This window comes from Tachyglossus aculeatus, chromosome 25 (genome assembly GCF_015852505.1).
Source record: "Tachyglossus aculeatus isolate mTacAcu1 chromosome 25, mTacAcu1.pri, whole genome shotgun sequence".
NCBI lineage: Eukaryota > Metazoa > Chordata > Mammalia > Monotremata > Tachyglossidae > Tachyglossus > Tachyglossus aculeatus.
In genome coordinates this window covers 23267168-23281667 of record NC_052090.1, presented here as the reverse complement: position 1 = coordinate 23281667, position 14500 = coordinate 23267168, and the positions used below count along the sequence as shown (strand labels likewise).

General features: G+C 44.6%; 1 protein-coding gene across 2 annotated transcripts in view; it reads right to left on the bottom strand.

The window, feature by feature from the left end:
* The window catches only part of C25H8orf34 (chromosome 25 C8orf34 homolog), a 242202-nt gene extending 227995 nt beyond the window's left edge, over positions 1-14207 (bottom strand). For both annotated transcript variants that reach the window (XM_038766655.1, XM_038766656.1), the window contains exon 1: positions 14103-14207. In XM_038766655.1, coding sequence (XP_038622583.1) covers positions 14103-14174 — 72 coding nt within the window. In that variant the 5' untranslated portion in view covers positions 14175-14207. The remainder of the gene's footprint in view (positions 1-14102) is intronic.
* Positions 14208-14500: the final 293 nt, after the last annotated feature.

The following is a 14500-nucleotide window of genomic DNA, read 5'->3' as shown; positions in this document are numbered from 1 at the left end:
TTATTTTATTTTGTTAGTATGTTTGGTTTTGTTCTCTGTCTCCCCCTTTTAGACTGTGAGCCCACTGTTGGGTAGGGACTGTCTCTATATGTTGCCAATTTGTACTTCCCAAGCGCTTAGTACAGTGCTCTGCACATAGTAAGCGCTCAATAAGTACGATTGATGATGATGATGACGATGATTTCACTTGCTGCTAATGACAGATCCATCTACAAGGGTAATTATTTTAAATTGTTATGCAAATGTTTACTACGTGAATGGCACTGTAGTAAACACTGGGGTAGACACAAGATAATCAGGTTGGATATAGTCCACATATTAATGCAATATTAATAATAATAATAATTGTGGTATCTGTTAAGCACTGTGTTCATTCAGTTGCATTTATGAAGCACTTAACTGTGTGCACAGCACTGTATTAAGCACTTGGAAGAGTACAATACAACAATAAACAGACATATTCCCTGCCCAAAGTGAGTTTACAGTCTAGATGGGGGGAGACAGACATTAATATAAATAAATGAACCAGGCACTGTACTAAGCACTGGGATAGATACAAGCAAATCGGGTTGAACACAGTCCCTGTCCCGCAGTCTAAATCCTCATTTTACAGATGAGGAAACTGAGGCACAGAAAAGTTAAGTTGGTGAAGCTGGAATTAGAACCCAGGTCCTTCTGACTCCAAGGCCTGTGCTTTATCCACTAGGCCAAACTGCTTCTCAGCTTTCTGCGCTGGAGAACCTTTCATTCAATCGCATTTATTGAGCGCTTACTGTGTACAGAGCAATGTACTAAGCACTTGGGAAGTACAAGTTGGCAACATATAGAGACGGTCCCTACCCAACAGTGGGCTCACAGTCTAGAAGGGGGAGACAAGAGAACAAAACAAAACATATTAACAAAATAAAATAAATAGAATATGTACAAATAAAATAAAGAGTAATAAATACGTACAAACCTTTGTGAAGACATGACAAAATGAGAAGTAAAAAACAGTCCAATAAAATGCCTTCACAATGTACTCAATTGCCAAAAAAACCAATTTCCTATAACATCATTTTAACATGATAATCAGTATGTTGGCTCTTGCTAGAGATAAAATACCTCAGAGTAAAATACTTATAATTCAGGATCATAAATCATTTCTTGTACCTCAATGTCTTGCCATCTTATCTCTCCTACAGTGCAGGGTAGGGAGGGGGATATCTGAATTTTTGATAAAAAGCTAATACACATAAAATTCTGCCATTATTAAGAGCAAATAATCACAAAATAATGATTATTATTTTCATTCTGGTTAAAATGTATCAACGATTCTGCTACAAAATTAGAGTAAAAATTCACTTCAAGGTAAGAATTGATATCACAACCTCGTAGCATTTTTTGAAGGAAGTCTGATTAGGAATTTTGAGGAAGTTCCTTTGAAACCTTACAATTCTGTGATTCCCCATTTTCCTTATGAGTATTTCTTAAGTTCCTAGTGTTTGATCTCCTTTTAATTTCCATTTTTCAAACATTTTCACTTTAGTGCTCAAAATACTATTACCCTTAAAACGTATTGCTGAAATTCCAATATTTCCATATTTTACAATATTGTAAAACTTTTTGTGTTCCTTGCCAATGAAAAAAATAGAATGAAAGGCACCAAAAAACACAGTTCTCAAAAGAAATCTTGGTAGAGATGTTTGGTAACCCAATAGCTACCGTTTTCTAAGGTCAACTTTGTTACACGTGCTAAATCTTATAACTTCTGAAAAGGTATTTTCTGTGGTTTTCCTTATCCTTCATCTGCACAGTGACTTATATGAATGTTTACTTTTTTCCAGGAAGAACATAATTTTTAAATGTTTGAAAAATCCAGTCCACAGAAACATGTTCAAATATCAAAAAAAGTCTGAGTACTCTTTCTTTAAAGAGTTCCACCTAGTGACCCGCATTAGAAAATTCTGAAAATAAAATCCGGTTGTTTTCAAATAATAATAATAATAATGGCATTTATTAAGCACTTACTATGTGCAAAGCACTGTACTAAGAGCCTCTTCTTCTTGCACTTAAATCAGACCGCACTTCAAAAAAAAAGCCAAGGCACTATAACAATATTAGATTGACCAGAAGTTGGGTTACTGAGACTCTCCTCATCCTCTATTTTAAGTTTATCAATTCACTCTATCAAAACTTAACCAATATCATGACCTGAAAGATTAAACTTAGGTGACACAATTACTTTTCTTCTTTCCCTAGCTTGAATCAGGAAAGTTTGTGGGGATTTGTTTTCACCTGGGAGGGTTACCAAGATTGACGAAAGATTTCTTGCCCCGACCATGCTAATTTTTATGTGATCTAAAACTTTCCTTTACCGTTCATTAAGTCACTTTCCAGAAATCCTAATAGAAAAGAACTTCAAAGAACAAGAGTCCATGATGTCTCTGACTAGAGATTCCAGGCTACACAATTTTCATGAAAAGTCATCCTAGAAGAGTCTGTAAAATGGTTTAAAAAGAAGTTAATTTATTCAGGTTGAAAACCCCTCGGTGAACAGTACAGATTCCGGCACCCAAAGTAATCAAGATAGGAAGGGAAGACAGTTAATTAATTTCCTGAATGGAAGAAAATTAAACTTTGAAATTCAGTACATGTAAGAGACTATTAAATAAGATCAAAAATTAATGCCCACCAGAATCTTTTTCGAATCAGATGACTGACCCCTCTGAGTCGAACTCGGAAACAGAGAGAAGAAATATTACTCAGGAGACAGATCTCACGAATATAGAAACACCACTCATTTGCCTCTAATTACCACACCTGGGTTGAAAAATCATAAATGCAGAAAGCAAGCAACTCGAGGTACAACTGACACTGATAACTCTCAGAAGAACTGAGTCAAAGTTAGGCTACTTCCTGGACTAAGCCCTCACTTCCTCTTCAGGAAGCAGCGCGGCTCAGTGGAAAGAGCCCGGGCTTTGGAGTCAGAGGTCATGGGTTCGAATCCTGGCTCTGCCAACTGTCAGCTGCGTGACTTTGGGCAAGTCGCTTCACTTCTCTGTGCCTCAGTTGCCTCATCTGTAAAATGGGGATTAAGACTGTGGGATGACCTGATCACCTTGTAACCTCCCCAGCACTCAGAACAGTGCTTTGCACATAGTAAGCGCTTAATAAATGCCACTATCATCATCATCATCTCCCACTCCCTTCTGTGTTGCTCTTGCACTGGGATTTTCATCCTTTATTCACCCCTCCCTTAGCCCCATAGCACTTCTGTATATATCTATTATTTATATTAATATTTGTAGGCAGGGACTGTGTTTACCAACTCTACTGCACTGTACTCTCCCAAGCGCTTAGTACAGTCCTCTGCACATAGTAAGGGCTCAATAAAACCAACTGACTGATTTATTGGAGGAGGTTAAGAAAGTTTAATCATCAGAACAGAACCCTGTTCTTGGTAGCAGTGTAACCTAGTGGATAGAGCATGAGCCGGGAGTCAGGACCTGAGTTCTAATCCTGGCTCTGCTACTTGTCTGTTGTATGGCCTTGGACAAGTCCTGAACTTTTCTGTGCCTCAGTTACCTCATCTGTAAAATGGGGATTAAGACTGTGAGCCCCATGTGGGACACAGACTGTGACCATCCTGATTAACTTCTATCTACCGCAGGGCCTAGTACAGTCCCTGCCATATAGTGTTTAAATACCATTAATAAAAAAACCCACTAAGATTGTGGGAGGGAATGGATGTAGAAATTAGGCTATTTTGCAATTTGATCAAATTTGGACAGTACTCTAGGAAAAGTCTTCAAATAGTTAATTGCAAACTTACAAATGCACCTATGCCTTTTAAATAATATTAATAATAATAATAATGGTATTTATTAAGCGCTTACCATGTGCAAAGCACTGTTCTAAGCACTGGGGAGGTTACATGGTGATCAGGTTGTACCACAGGGGGCTCACAGTCTTAATCCCCATTTTACAGATGAGGCAACTGAGGCAAGTTAAGTGACTTGCCCAAAGTCACACAGCTGACAATTGGCGGAGCGGGGATTTGAACCCATGACCTCTGACTCCAAAGCCCGGGCTCTTTTCCACTGACCCACGCTGCTTCTCTGCTGCTGCTTCTTTTAAAGGTCCAAGTATGTGCAGGACCGGGTCCCTAAACTGTCCATTTCCTCCACTTCAGGTCCTGAAGACTACAACTGCAGGGAGGGGTAAGGGGGGAGCTCTAAAAAGCTGTAAGCGCTTAGTACAGTGCTAAGTGCTTAGTACAGTGCTCTGCACACAGTAAGTGCTCAATAAATATGATTGATGATGATGATGTTTGCTGTGTTAAAGTCCTACTTAAAATAAAATCTGACACCCCCCCCCCCCCACCATTTACTTCCAACATTCAGGTTTGCTCACCTGCAATTATTAGTATTTATTGAGCTTTCCACTTCTCCTAGAGTGGAACTCTCCTTCCTATAGCTTCCTAAGTACATATCTGCTGTTCCTCCTCAGTCACCTCGGTGCTCTACAGCCTTAATAGGAGGGCTTCCCTCCATTTTTCTTCTTTTCTGCCTGTTGACATTTTTATCTCTTTCTTTTTCGGTTCCAGGTCTTTAAAAGTCAATATCACACTTCCTGTGGCTCCTTATCCTCTTGACAGACTAGCTTACTGAATTTAATTGCTTTCTGCCTTTGACCATTCAACTTCACTTTTTTTTTTCTTTTCTAGTTATTGTAGTAGTGGCATCTTTAGCTTCAAGCACCATAGTGAGGATGGATGAAAAGCAACAGCCACTGACAAATGGACCTAGGGAGCAGACATCAAGAATGAAGCAATCTTCTTGAACCTAGATTCTGATCAGATTACAGATGTAAAAAGGAGTCCTGAAAACAACCCCACTTAATGCAGGTGGCAGCTATAGCCCCAAAACAATGCAATGCTATGTGTGCCTCACACTGGTGATTAATCTATCAATTACCCCCCCCCCCCCCCCCCACAAAGATAATAGCTCACTGTCGATGGAAGCATGTAATGATCAAGCTCCGCACCCTTGACTATCTCTAAATCTTGGCCATACACTTCTGGTATATGAACTCTTAAGTTTTATGCCCCAGGCTTTTTTTGCCCTTGGTTTGTAACTTGTGCATTATTTGTGAATTTGCCCCGTTTTCCCTCATCATCATCATCATCATCATCAATCGTATTTATTGAGCGCTTGCTATGTGCAGAGCACTGTACTAAGCGCTTGGGAAGTACAAATTGGCAACATATAGAGACAGTCCCTACACGAAGGCAGAGAACATATACTCCTTTGGTAATTCTCCACTGTTTCTAATATGGCCCTTTGCCTAACATGGGCATTTAAACAAAAAATACTCTGTTGATGGTGAAGATGATAGTTACAGAATTGCCCAGACTCCCTTCCCAAACAATCTCAATCTCTCTCTCTCAATTCCCTTCTCTCTCCCGGATAACTTAGGCAAGTAAGAATAAACCAGGCTCTACCCCTAGACTGTAAGCTCATTGTGACCAGGCAATGTGTCTACCAACTGTTTTGCAGTACTCTCCCAAGAGCTCAGTAGGATGCTCTGCACACAGTAACACTGATCGATTGCCACTGAACTGCCACTCAATTAGTGGCAAGTAGCCATTAATGCTAATTGCATGGAGTCCCTGCCTTGGGAGGAGCCCAGGAAGAAGCAGAGCACTAGAAATAAAAGACGCTAACACAACTCCAATGGCTGTTCATCATCATCAATCGTATTTATTGAGCGCTTACTATGTGCAGAGCACTGTACTAAGCACTTGGGAAGTACAAATTGGCAACATATAGAGACAGTCCCTATCCAACAGTGGGCTCACAGTCTAAAAGGGGGAGACAGAGAACAAAACCAAACATACTAACAAAATAAAATAAATAGGATAGATATGTACAAGTAAAATAAATAAATAAATAGAGTAATAAATATGTACAAACATATATACATATATACAGGTGCTGTGGGGAAGGGAAGGAGGTAAGATGGGGGGGATGGAGCGAGGGACGAGGAGGAGAGGAGAGGCTGTTGCTATCCCCATCTCAGCCCTGACTCCTGAGAGCTGAAGGCAGAACTGGGTTTGTGCTTTTTTCCTGCTCCTGCCCCAACAGCTCTGCTCCAGCGCTTAGAACAGAGCTTGACACATAGTAAGCGCTTAAATACCATCATTATTTATTTATTATCTTGGGCTCCTAGAAGTACGACAGACTCTAGGGTACCAAAGTCGGAAGAAGGTTCCTATTCTTATTTGTTACATTTCCTACTCTCCCAAGCGCTTAGTACAGTGCTCTGCACCCAGTAAGTGCTCAATAAATATTACTGATTGATTGTTTGCTCCGGCTGCTGCCGCTCGGCTCCTTGTTGGGCTCTCTGGAGTCTTCCACGGGAAGATGAGCAAGAAGAACAGAGAAGAAGTCCTAAATGCTACTACTGCTGCATCACCACCCCTGGCAGCTGTGGCCATTCCAACTGGGATTGGTCCTCATATGGAGGCCCCCACAGCACCTGTATATATGTTTGTACATATTTATTACTCAATTTATTTATTTTACTTGTACATATTTATTCTATTTATTTTATTTTGTTAATATGTTTGGTTTTGTTCTCTGTCTCCCCCTTCTAGACTGTGAGCCCACTGTTGGGTAGGGACTGTCTCTATATGTTGCCAACCTGTACTTCCCCGGCGCTTAGTACAGTGCTCAGCACACAGTAAGTGCTCAATAAATACAATTGATTGATTGATTGATTGGAGCCAGGGAAGGAAGTGCTCCCTGGCCAGGTGATACAAGGCTGTTAACCACATCTTAGAGCTCTAAGCCCTCTACAGAGGTTAGCCCAGGCCCTGTATACCCCCTTCTCTAGACTGTAAACTCATTGCGGGCAGGGAATGTGTTGTTTACAGCTGTACTGAACACTCCCAAGCACTTAGTTTGGTGCACAGCAGGCAGTAAGCGCTCAATAACACTCAATAAATACAACTGAATGAATATATGATACACAGGCACCGCACGCTGAGGTACCATGGAACAGAGGCAGAGTATGGAGGAAAAGGGGAATCTGGCCAATAATTACTCTGAACAAATGTCAAAGATGCTTTTAGCATATCTGGCACACAGTAAGCGCTTAACAAATATGACAATTATCTCAGAAAGAGATAAGTACACGCGCACTTTGCTCAGGCAAGTGTGGACATGCATACACAAATGTGTATGGGGAGGGGGGAGGAAAAAGAAAGAGAGAGAAAGCTCAATTTGTGTTTTCTGAGAGAGTACCTTTCTGAGATATGCTAGCACTGCTCAACCCACCTGATAAGAGTAATCAGTGGTCATTACTGGCCAATCTCATTCCTCTCCACATTTGGATGTTCCAGGAGCACCAGCCCCTAAAACCTTTCCCCATAATGATTAGCCCATGTAAAAGGTTTGTCTAGCCGACTAGTGAAAAAAGCATTCAAGCTGTTTTTAACGCATAACCCACATTTTAAATTTCAGAAGAGTACATTTTTTAAAACGTAATGTCATTATGCAGTGCTAACACAATTATAAAATATCCGGCAGGATTCAAGGAATAGATATGACTTACCTATGTCTGACCATCAGCCAGTTATGTATATGTATATATGTGGTATCAAAAATTTCAAATTTATTTGTAACAATAAACAGTCTAATAAACCAAAGACTACCTGAGTCTCACCACATAAAACCTACTGTAAGGGTAACAAGCACCAGTTGCATATGTTATGAGTATCAGTAAATAAAAAACACGCTTTTAAAAAGTATTTATTCAACTAACCTTAAAACCGCCTGGAAGAAGCAAAGAGAAATGTGCCTATTTAGTAATTCAGGAATCAAAGCGTGAAGACTTTAAAGCAGCAATACAGCTAATCAGGAAAAATGCATGGGCTTCCATACTCTTAATCTCATGCAGTAACATGGATGCTAGATAAATCTGGACATTAAAAAAAGACTATTTCCAAAACTGCTTTCTTTCATTTAAGAGTGATGCCCTTTATGATCTCATTTCTATGAAGAAAATAAGATTCATCTCTCTATCACTTGGAATCCACGACTCAGACTTCACTGGTATAGGTGAAATCACAACTCTATTAAATATGTGCGTGTGTGTGTATATATACACACTCGCACATATACATAAAATCAATCACACCTGTGGGCAGATGTGCCTTATGTTTCTGTTGTACTTTCCCAAGTGGTTTAGTACAGTGCATGATAGATATTAATAATAATGTAGTAGTAGTAACAGTATTTAAACACCTGAGTGCATCACAGTTTTAAGTGCTACAGGAAGTTCAACAGAAGAGACACATTCCCTGCCCGTGAGGGTTTTTTAATCCCATATAGTGAGATTTACATTTTCACTCTTCTGAGTTCTTTTTCAATAATAATAATGACATTTGTTAAGTGCTTACTATGTGCAAAGCACTGTTCTAAGCTCTGATAAAGCAGAATGTACTACACAGCAAATACTGAAAAATCCATGCTAATGGAAAGCACATTAAACTCGGATCAAAGAAATGACTCGAAAGGAAACAAACTACTATGCCAATATCTAGCCTTACGCTTTTGAAAGTTCAGAAATAACTAGTAGTAGGTCACATAAGTTTCAAATGAACAGAAAATTAGAATAGTACTTCAAAAGTATCCAGAGGCACATATACTACATTTTCTCTAAACGTGAAAATCCAGCATTTTCACTACAGATCTCAAATCCCCTCGTTTGTGACAGGTTAAAAAAAAAAGCAATATTGGACTTATTTGAAATCAGAGATTTGGAATCAGAACACACCATATTTCATATCCAGGGTATGAAAAAAAAGTTGAATAAAATCAAGAAAATTCCCATCCACGAGGTTTTCACCCGAAACAACACTCTAGGCATTAGGATGAAAAATGAAATTCAACAATAGGGCACCCACTTGTAAAAGGAAATCCGAGGCAGCCCCTTACACGCTCCCCTAAAAATCCACCCCATTTCCTCCTAAACCAGTGGCCCTGCAAATCCACACTGCACCTCCTTCCCATCCCTTTGCTCCTTGTGCGCAGGGAATGTGTCTGTTGCTGTAGCGTCCTCTCCCAAGCGCTTAGCAGAGTGTTTGGCACACAGTCAGCCCTAATAAATACGAGTGGATGAATGAAGGAATGGTACCCCAGGGTCTCTGGTCAGGGTCCTTCCCTGGACGGCCCCCCCAGGCCCTGTAATTTATTTATCTATTTATTTATATTAATGCCTGTCTCCCACTCTAGGCTGTGAGGTTGTTGTGGGCAGGGAACTTGTCAGTTTATTGTTGTATTGTCCTCTCCCAACAGGTTAGTATAGTGCTCTGCACACAGTGAGCACTCAATAAATACGATTTAAGGAATGATTTCGGCCCAGCCTTGGGGCACCCCGTCCCGTGGGATTCTGAAAGGCTGGGGAGGGAGATGGATTACTATTGTTATTAATCATCAATCAATCAATCGTATTTACTGAGCGCTTACTGTGTGCAGAGCACTGTAGTAAGCTCTTGGGATGTACAAGTTGGCAGCATACAGAGTCCCTACCCAACAGTGGGCTCACAGTCTAAAAGGGGGAGACAGAGAACAAAACCATACTAACAAAATAAATAGAATAGATATGTACAAGTAAAATAAATAGAGTAATATGTACAAACATATATACATACATATACACATATTTATGGAGCGCTGACTGTGCGCAAAGCACTGCATTAAACGCTTGGGAGAGGACACTAGAATATCAAACACATTCCCTGCCCACAAGGAGCTCACATTAGACGCCCAAATCCTGCAGCAGCCCGCGAAAGGCCCGGTTTCTTCATTCCATCCTATTGTTTGGGCGCTTCCTCCGTGCGGGGCACTGTACTAAGCGCTCGGGAGAGTCCGATACAACACTAACCGACTGCCACATTCCCTGCCACAAAGAGCTTACAGCCCAAGGGGGCTGGAGGAGGAGACAAATAAAAAATGAATAAAGGAGAGATATGGGCATTTTGGAGGAGGAGACAAATAAAAAATGAATAAATGAGAGGTATGGGCATTTTGGAGGAGGACACAAATAAAAAATGAATAAATGAGAGGTATGGGCATTGAGTAGCTTCTTACTGGTAAGGTCCGTTCTCCTTGCCCTCCCCGGCCGGGGAGCAGAGGCAGACTGGATTCCAATCAATCAATTAATCAATCAATCGCGTTTATTGGGCGCTTACTATAATAATAATAATGTGCACCCCTTCCCCCCCCAAAAAAATGAAAGAGATGGGTTTGCAGGGTCCTGTCCCCCTTTTTCCCCCTGCCCGAGCATTAATCAGAGCGAAGGGACAACCGGGAGTGTGCATGGGTTTGCAAACTGGGGGTGCGCTTTGTGTGCATGCCCACATACACACACGTGTGTGTGTGTGTTGTTTGTGTGTCTGCCGGGGTGAGTGTAGGTGTGTCAGAGAGGGCGGAGGGGACGCCCGGGAGTGTGCACGGGTGTGCATGCAAGGGGGGCGCTTCGTGTGCATGCCCGAGGGCACACTCAGGTGTGTGTGTGTGTTTTTGTGTGTGTGTGTTTTTGTGTGTTTGTGTGTGTGTGATAGTGGCTGCCAGGTTGGGTACAGGTGTGTCGGGGGGGAAGGAGGGCACGCCGGGGAATGCACGGGTCTGTATGCATGGGTGGATAATGATGTTATTTGTTCAGCGCTTACCAAGTAGTCAGTACTGTTGTAAGCGCTGGATCCTCGGGTGGGGACGCGAGGGTGTGAATGGACGGGTTCATAATGATGGTACTTATTAGGCGCTTACTACGCGCCAAGCACTGCTCTAAGCGGTGGATGCACGGGTACATAATGATGGCATTTATTAGGCGCTTACTAGGCGCCAAGCACTGCTCTAAGCGGTGGATGCACGGGTACATTATGATGGCATTTATTAGGCGCCTACTATGCGCCAAGCACTGCTCTAAGCGGTGGATGCACGGGTACATAATGATGGCATGTTAGGCGCTTACTATGCGCCAAGCACTGCTCTAAGCGGTGGATGCACGGGTACATAATGATGGTATGTTAGGCGCTTACTACGCGCCAAGCACTGCTCTAAGCGGTGGATGCATGGTTACATAACGATGGTATCTGTTAAGCGCTTACTATGTGCAAAGTACCGCTGTACGCGCTCGATGCACAGGTGTGTATGCACGAGTCTATAATGATGGTATTTGTTAAGCGTCTACTACGTGCCAACCACTGTTCCACGCGCTGGATGCACGGGTACAAAATGATGGGATCTACTAAGCGCTTACTATGTGCCAAGCACTGGATGCACGGGTGCAAAAGTACGGGTACACAATGATGGTACCTGTTAAGCGCTTACTACGTGCAAAGTACCGCTGTAAGCGCTCGATGCACAGGTGTGTATGCACGAGTCTATAATGATGGGATTTGTTAAGCGTCTACTACGTGCCACGCACTGTTCTACGCGCTGGATGCACGGGTACAAAATGGTATCTACTAAGCGCTTATTAGGTGCCAGGCACTGTTCTACGCGCTGGATGCACGGGTACAAACTGATGGTATCTGCTAAGCGCTTACTATGTGCCAAGCACTGTTCTACGCGCTGGATGCACGGGTCCAAAATGGTATCTACTAAGCGCTCACTATGTGCCACAAGTACTGCTCAACGCGTTGGATGCACGGGTACAAAATGATGGTATCTACTAAGCGCTTACTACGTGCCAAGCACCATTCTACGCACTGGATGCACGAGTACAAAATGATGGTATTTGTTAACCGTCTACTACGTGCCAACCACTGTGCTACGCGCTGGATGCACGGGTACAAAATGATGGTATCTACTAAGCGCTTACTAGGTGCCAAGCACTGTTCTACGCGCAGGATGCACGGGCACAAAATGGTATCTACTAAGCGCTTACTAGGTGCCACAGGTACTGTTCTACGCGCTGGAATCACGGGTACAAAATGATGGTATCTACTAAGCGCTTACTAGGTGCCAAGCACTATTCTACGCACTGGAAGCACGAGTACAAAATGATGGTATTTATTAAGCGTCTACTACGTGCCAACCACTGTGCTACGCGCTGGATGCACGGGTACAAAATGATGGTATCTACTAAGCGCTTACTAGGTGCCAAGCACTGTGCTACGCGCTGGATACAAAATGATGGTCTCTGCTAAGCGCCTACTAGGTGCCAAGCACTGTGCTACGCGCTGGATACAAAATGATGGTATCTACTAAGCGCTTACTAGGTGCCAAGCACTGTGCTACGCGCTGGATACAAAATGATGGTCTCTGCTAAGCGCCTACTAGGTGCCAAGCACTGTTGTACGCGCCAGATACGAAATGCTGGTCTCTGCTAAGCGGTTACTAGGTGCCAAGCACTGTGCTACGCGCCGGATACAAAACGATGGTCTCTGCTAAGCGCTTACTAGGTGCCAAGCACTGTGCTACGCGCCGGATACAAAGCGATGGTCTCTACTAAGCGCTTACTAGGTGCCAAACACTGTTCTACGCGCTGGGTACAAAATGATGGCATCTACTAAGCGCTTACTAGGTGCCAACCACTGTGCTACGCGCTGGATACAAAATGATGGTCTCTGCTAAGCGCTCACTAGGTGCCAAGCACTGTTCTGCGCGCTAGATACAAAATGATGGTCTCTGCTAAGCGCTTACTAGGTGCCAAGCACTGTTCTGCGCGCTGGGTACAAAATGATGGTCTCTGCTAAGCGCTTACTAGGTGCCAAGCACTGTGCTACGCGCCGGATACAAAACGATGGTCTCTGCTAAGCGCTTACTAGGTGCCAAGCACTGTGCTACGTGCTGGATTCAAAGTGATGGTATCTACTAAGCGCCTACTAGGTGCCAAGCACTGTGCTACGCGCTGGATACAAAACGATGGTATCTACTAAGCGCCTACTAGGTGCCAAGCACTGTGCTACGCGCTGGATACAAAACGATGGTATCTACTAAGCGCTTACTAGGTGCCAAGCACTGTGCTACGCGCTGGATACAAAGTGATGGTATCTACTAAGCGCCTACTAGGTGCCAAGCACTGTGCTACGCGCCGGATACAAAGCGATGGTCTCTACTAAGCGCTTACTAGGTGCCAAACACTGTTCTACGCGCTGGATACAAAATGATGGTATCTACTAAGCGCTTACTAGGTGCCAAGCACTGTGCTACGCGCTGGATACAAAATGATGGTCTCTGCTAAGCGCCTACTAGGTGCCAAGCACTGTGCTACGCGCCGGATGCAAAATGATGGTCTCTGCTAAGCGCTTACTAGGTGCCAAGCACTGTTCTACGCGCTGGGTACAAAATGATGGCATCTACTAAGCGCTTACTAGGTGCCAACCACTGTGCTACGCGCCGGATACAAAATGATGGTCTCTGCTAAGCGCTTACTAGGTGCCAAGCACTGCGCTACGCGCTGGGTACAAAATGATGGCATCTACTAAGCGCTTACTAGGTGCCAAGCACTGTGTTACGCGCTGGATACAAAATGATGGTCTCTGCTAAGCGCCTACTAGGTGCCAAGCACTGTTCTACGCGCTGGATACAAAGTGATGGTATCTACTAAGCGCCTACTAGGTGCCAAGCACTGTTCTACGCGCTGGATACAAAGTGATGGTATCTACTAAGCGCCTACTAGGTGCCAAGCACTGTGCTACGCGCCGGATACAAAATGATGGTCTCTGCTAAGCGCTTACTAGGTGCCAAGCACTGTTGTACGCGCCGGATACAAAATGCTGGTCTCTGCTAAGCGCTTACCAGGTGCCAAGCACTGCGCTACGCGCTGGATACAAAATGATGGTCTCTGCTAAGCGCTTACTAGGTGCCAAGCACCGCTCGCGCTGGATGCACGGGTACCAAATGATGGTCTCCACTAAGCGCTTACTAGGTGCCAAGCACTGTGCTACGCGCCGGGTGGCCGGGTGTGGATGGGAGGGCGTGCATGCACGGGGAGGGGAGCGGCGGGGGCTTCCCCCCGGGCCCCCCCCCGTGTGTGTGTGTGTGTGTGTGTGTGTGTGTGTGTGTGTGCCCGTCCCCGTGCCCGGTGGTCGGGGCGCGCCTCACCTCAAACAGGGGCCCGATCCGGTTCCGCTCCAGGTAGGCTTGGATCCGGCTCTGCTGGCGAGACGTCGCCATGGGGACACCGAACCGCGCAACCGGGGGGCACCGCACAACCGGGGGGCACCGCCGCCGCCGCTGCTTCACCGCACCTCTCGGCGGGGCTGGCGGGGCGGGGCTGGCGGGGCGGGGCGGGGCTGTTTGGGCTTGCCTTGGTAACGGGGGGGCGGGCCCGGCCCGGGGGGCCCCCGGGGGGCGACGGCTCGGCGCGGGAGGCCAATGGCCAAGGCGCCGGTTGGGGGGGGGGGGGGGGGGGGCGGGGACGCGGCCGGGCACCCGCCCGCACCGGGAGCGGCGGGGATAATGGGGCGGGGCGGGGCGGGGCGGGGCGGGGCTAAGGAGAG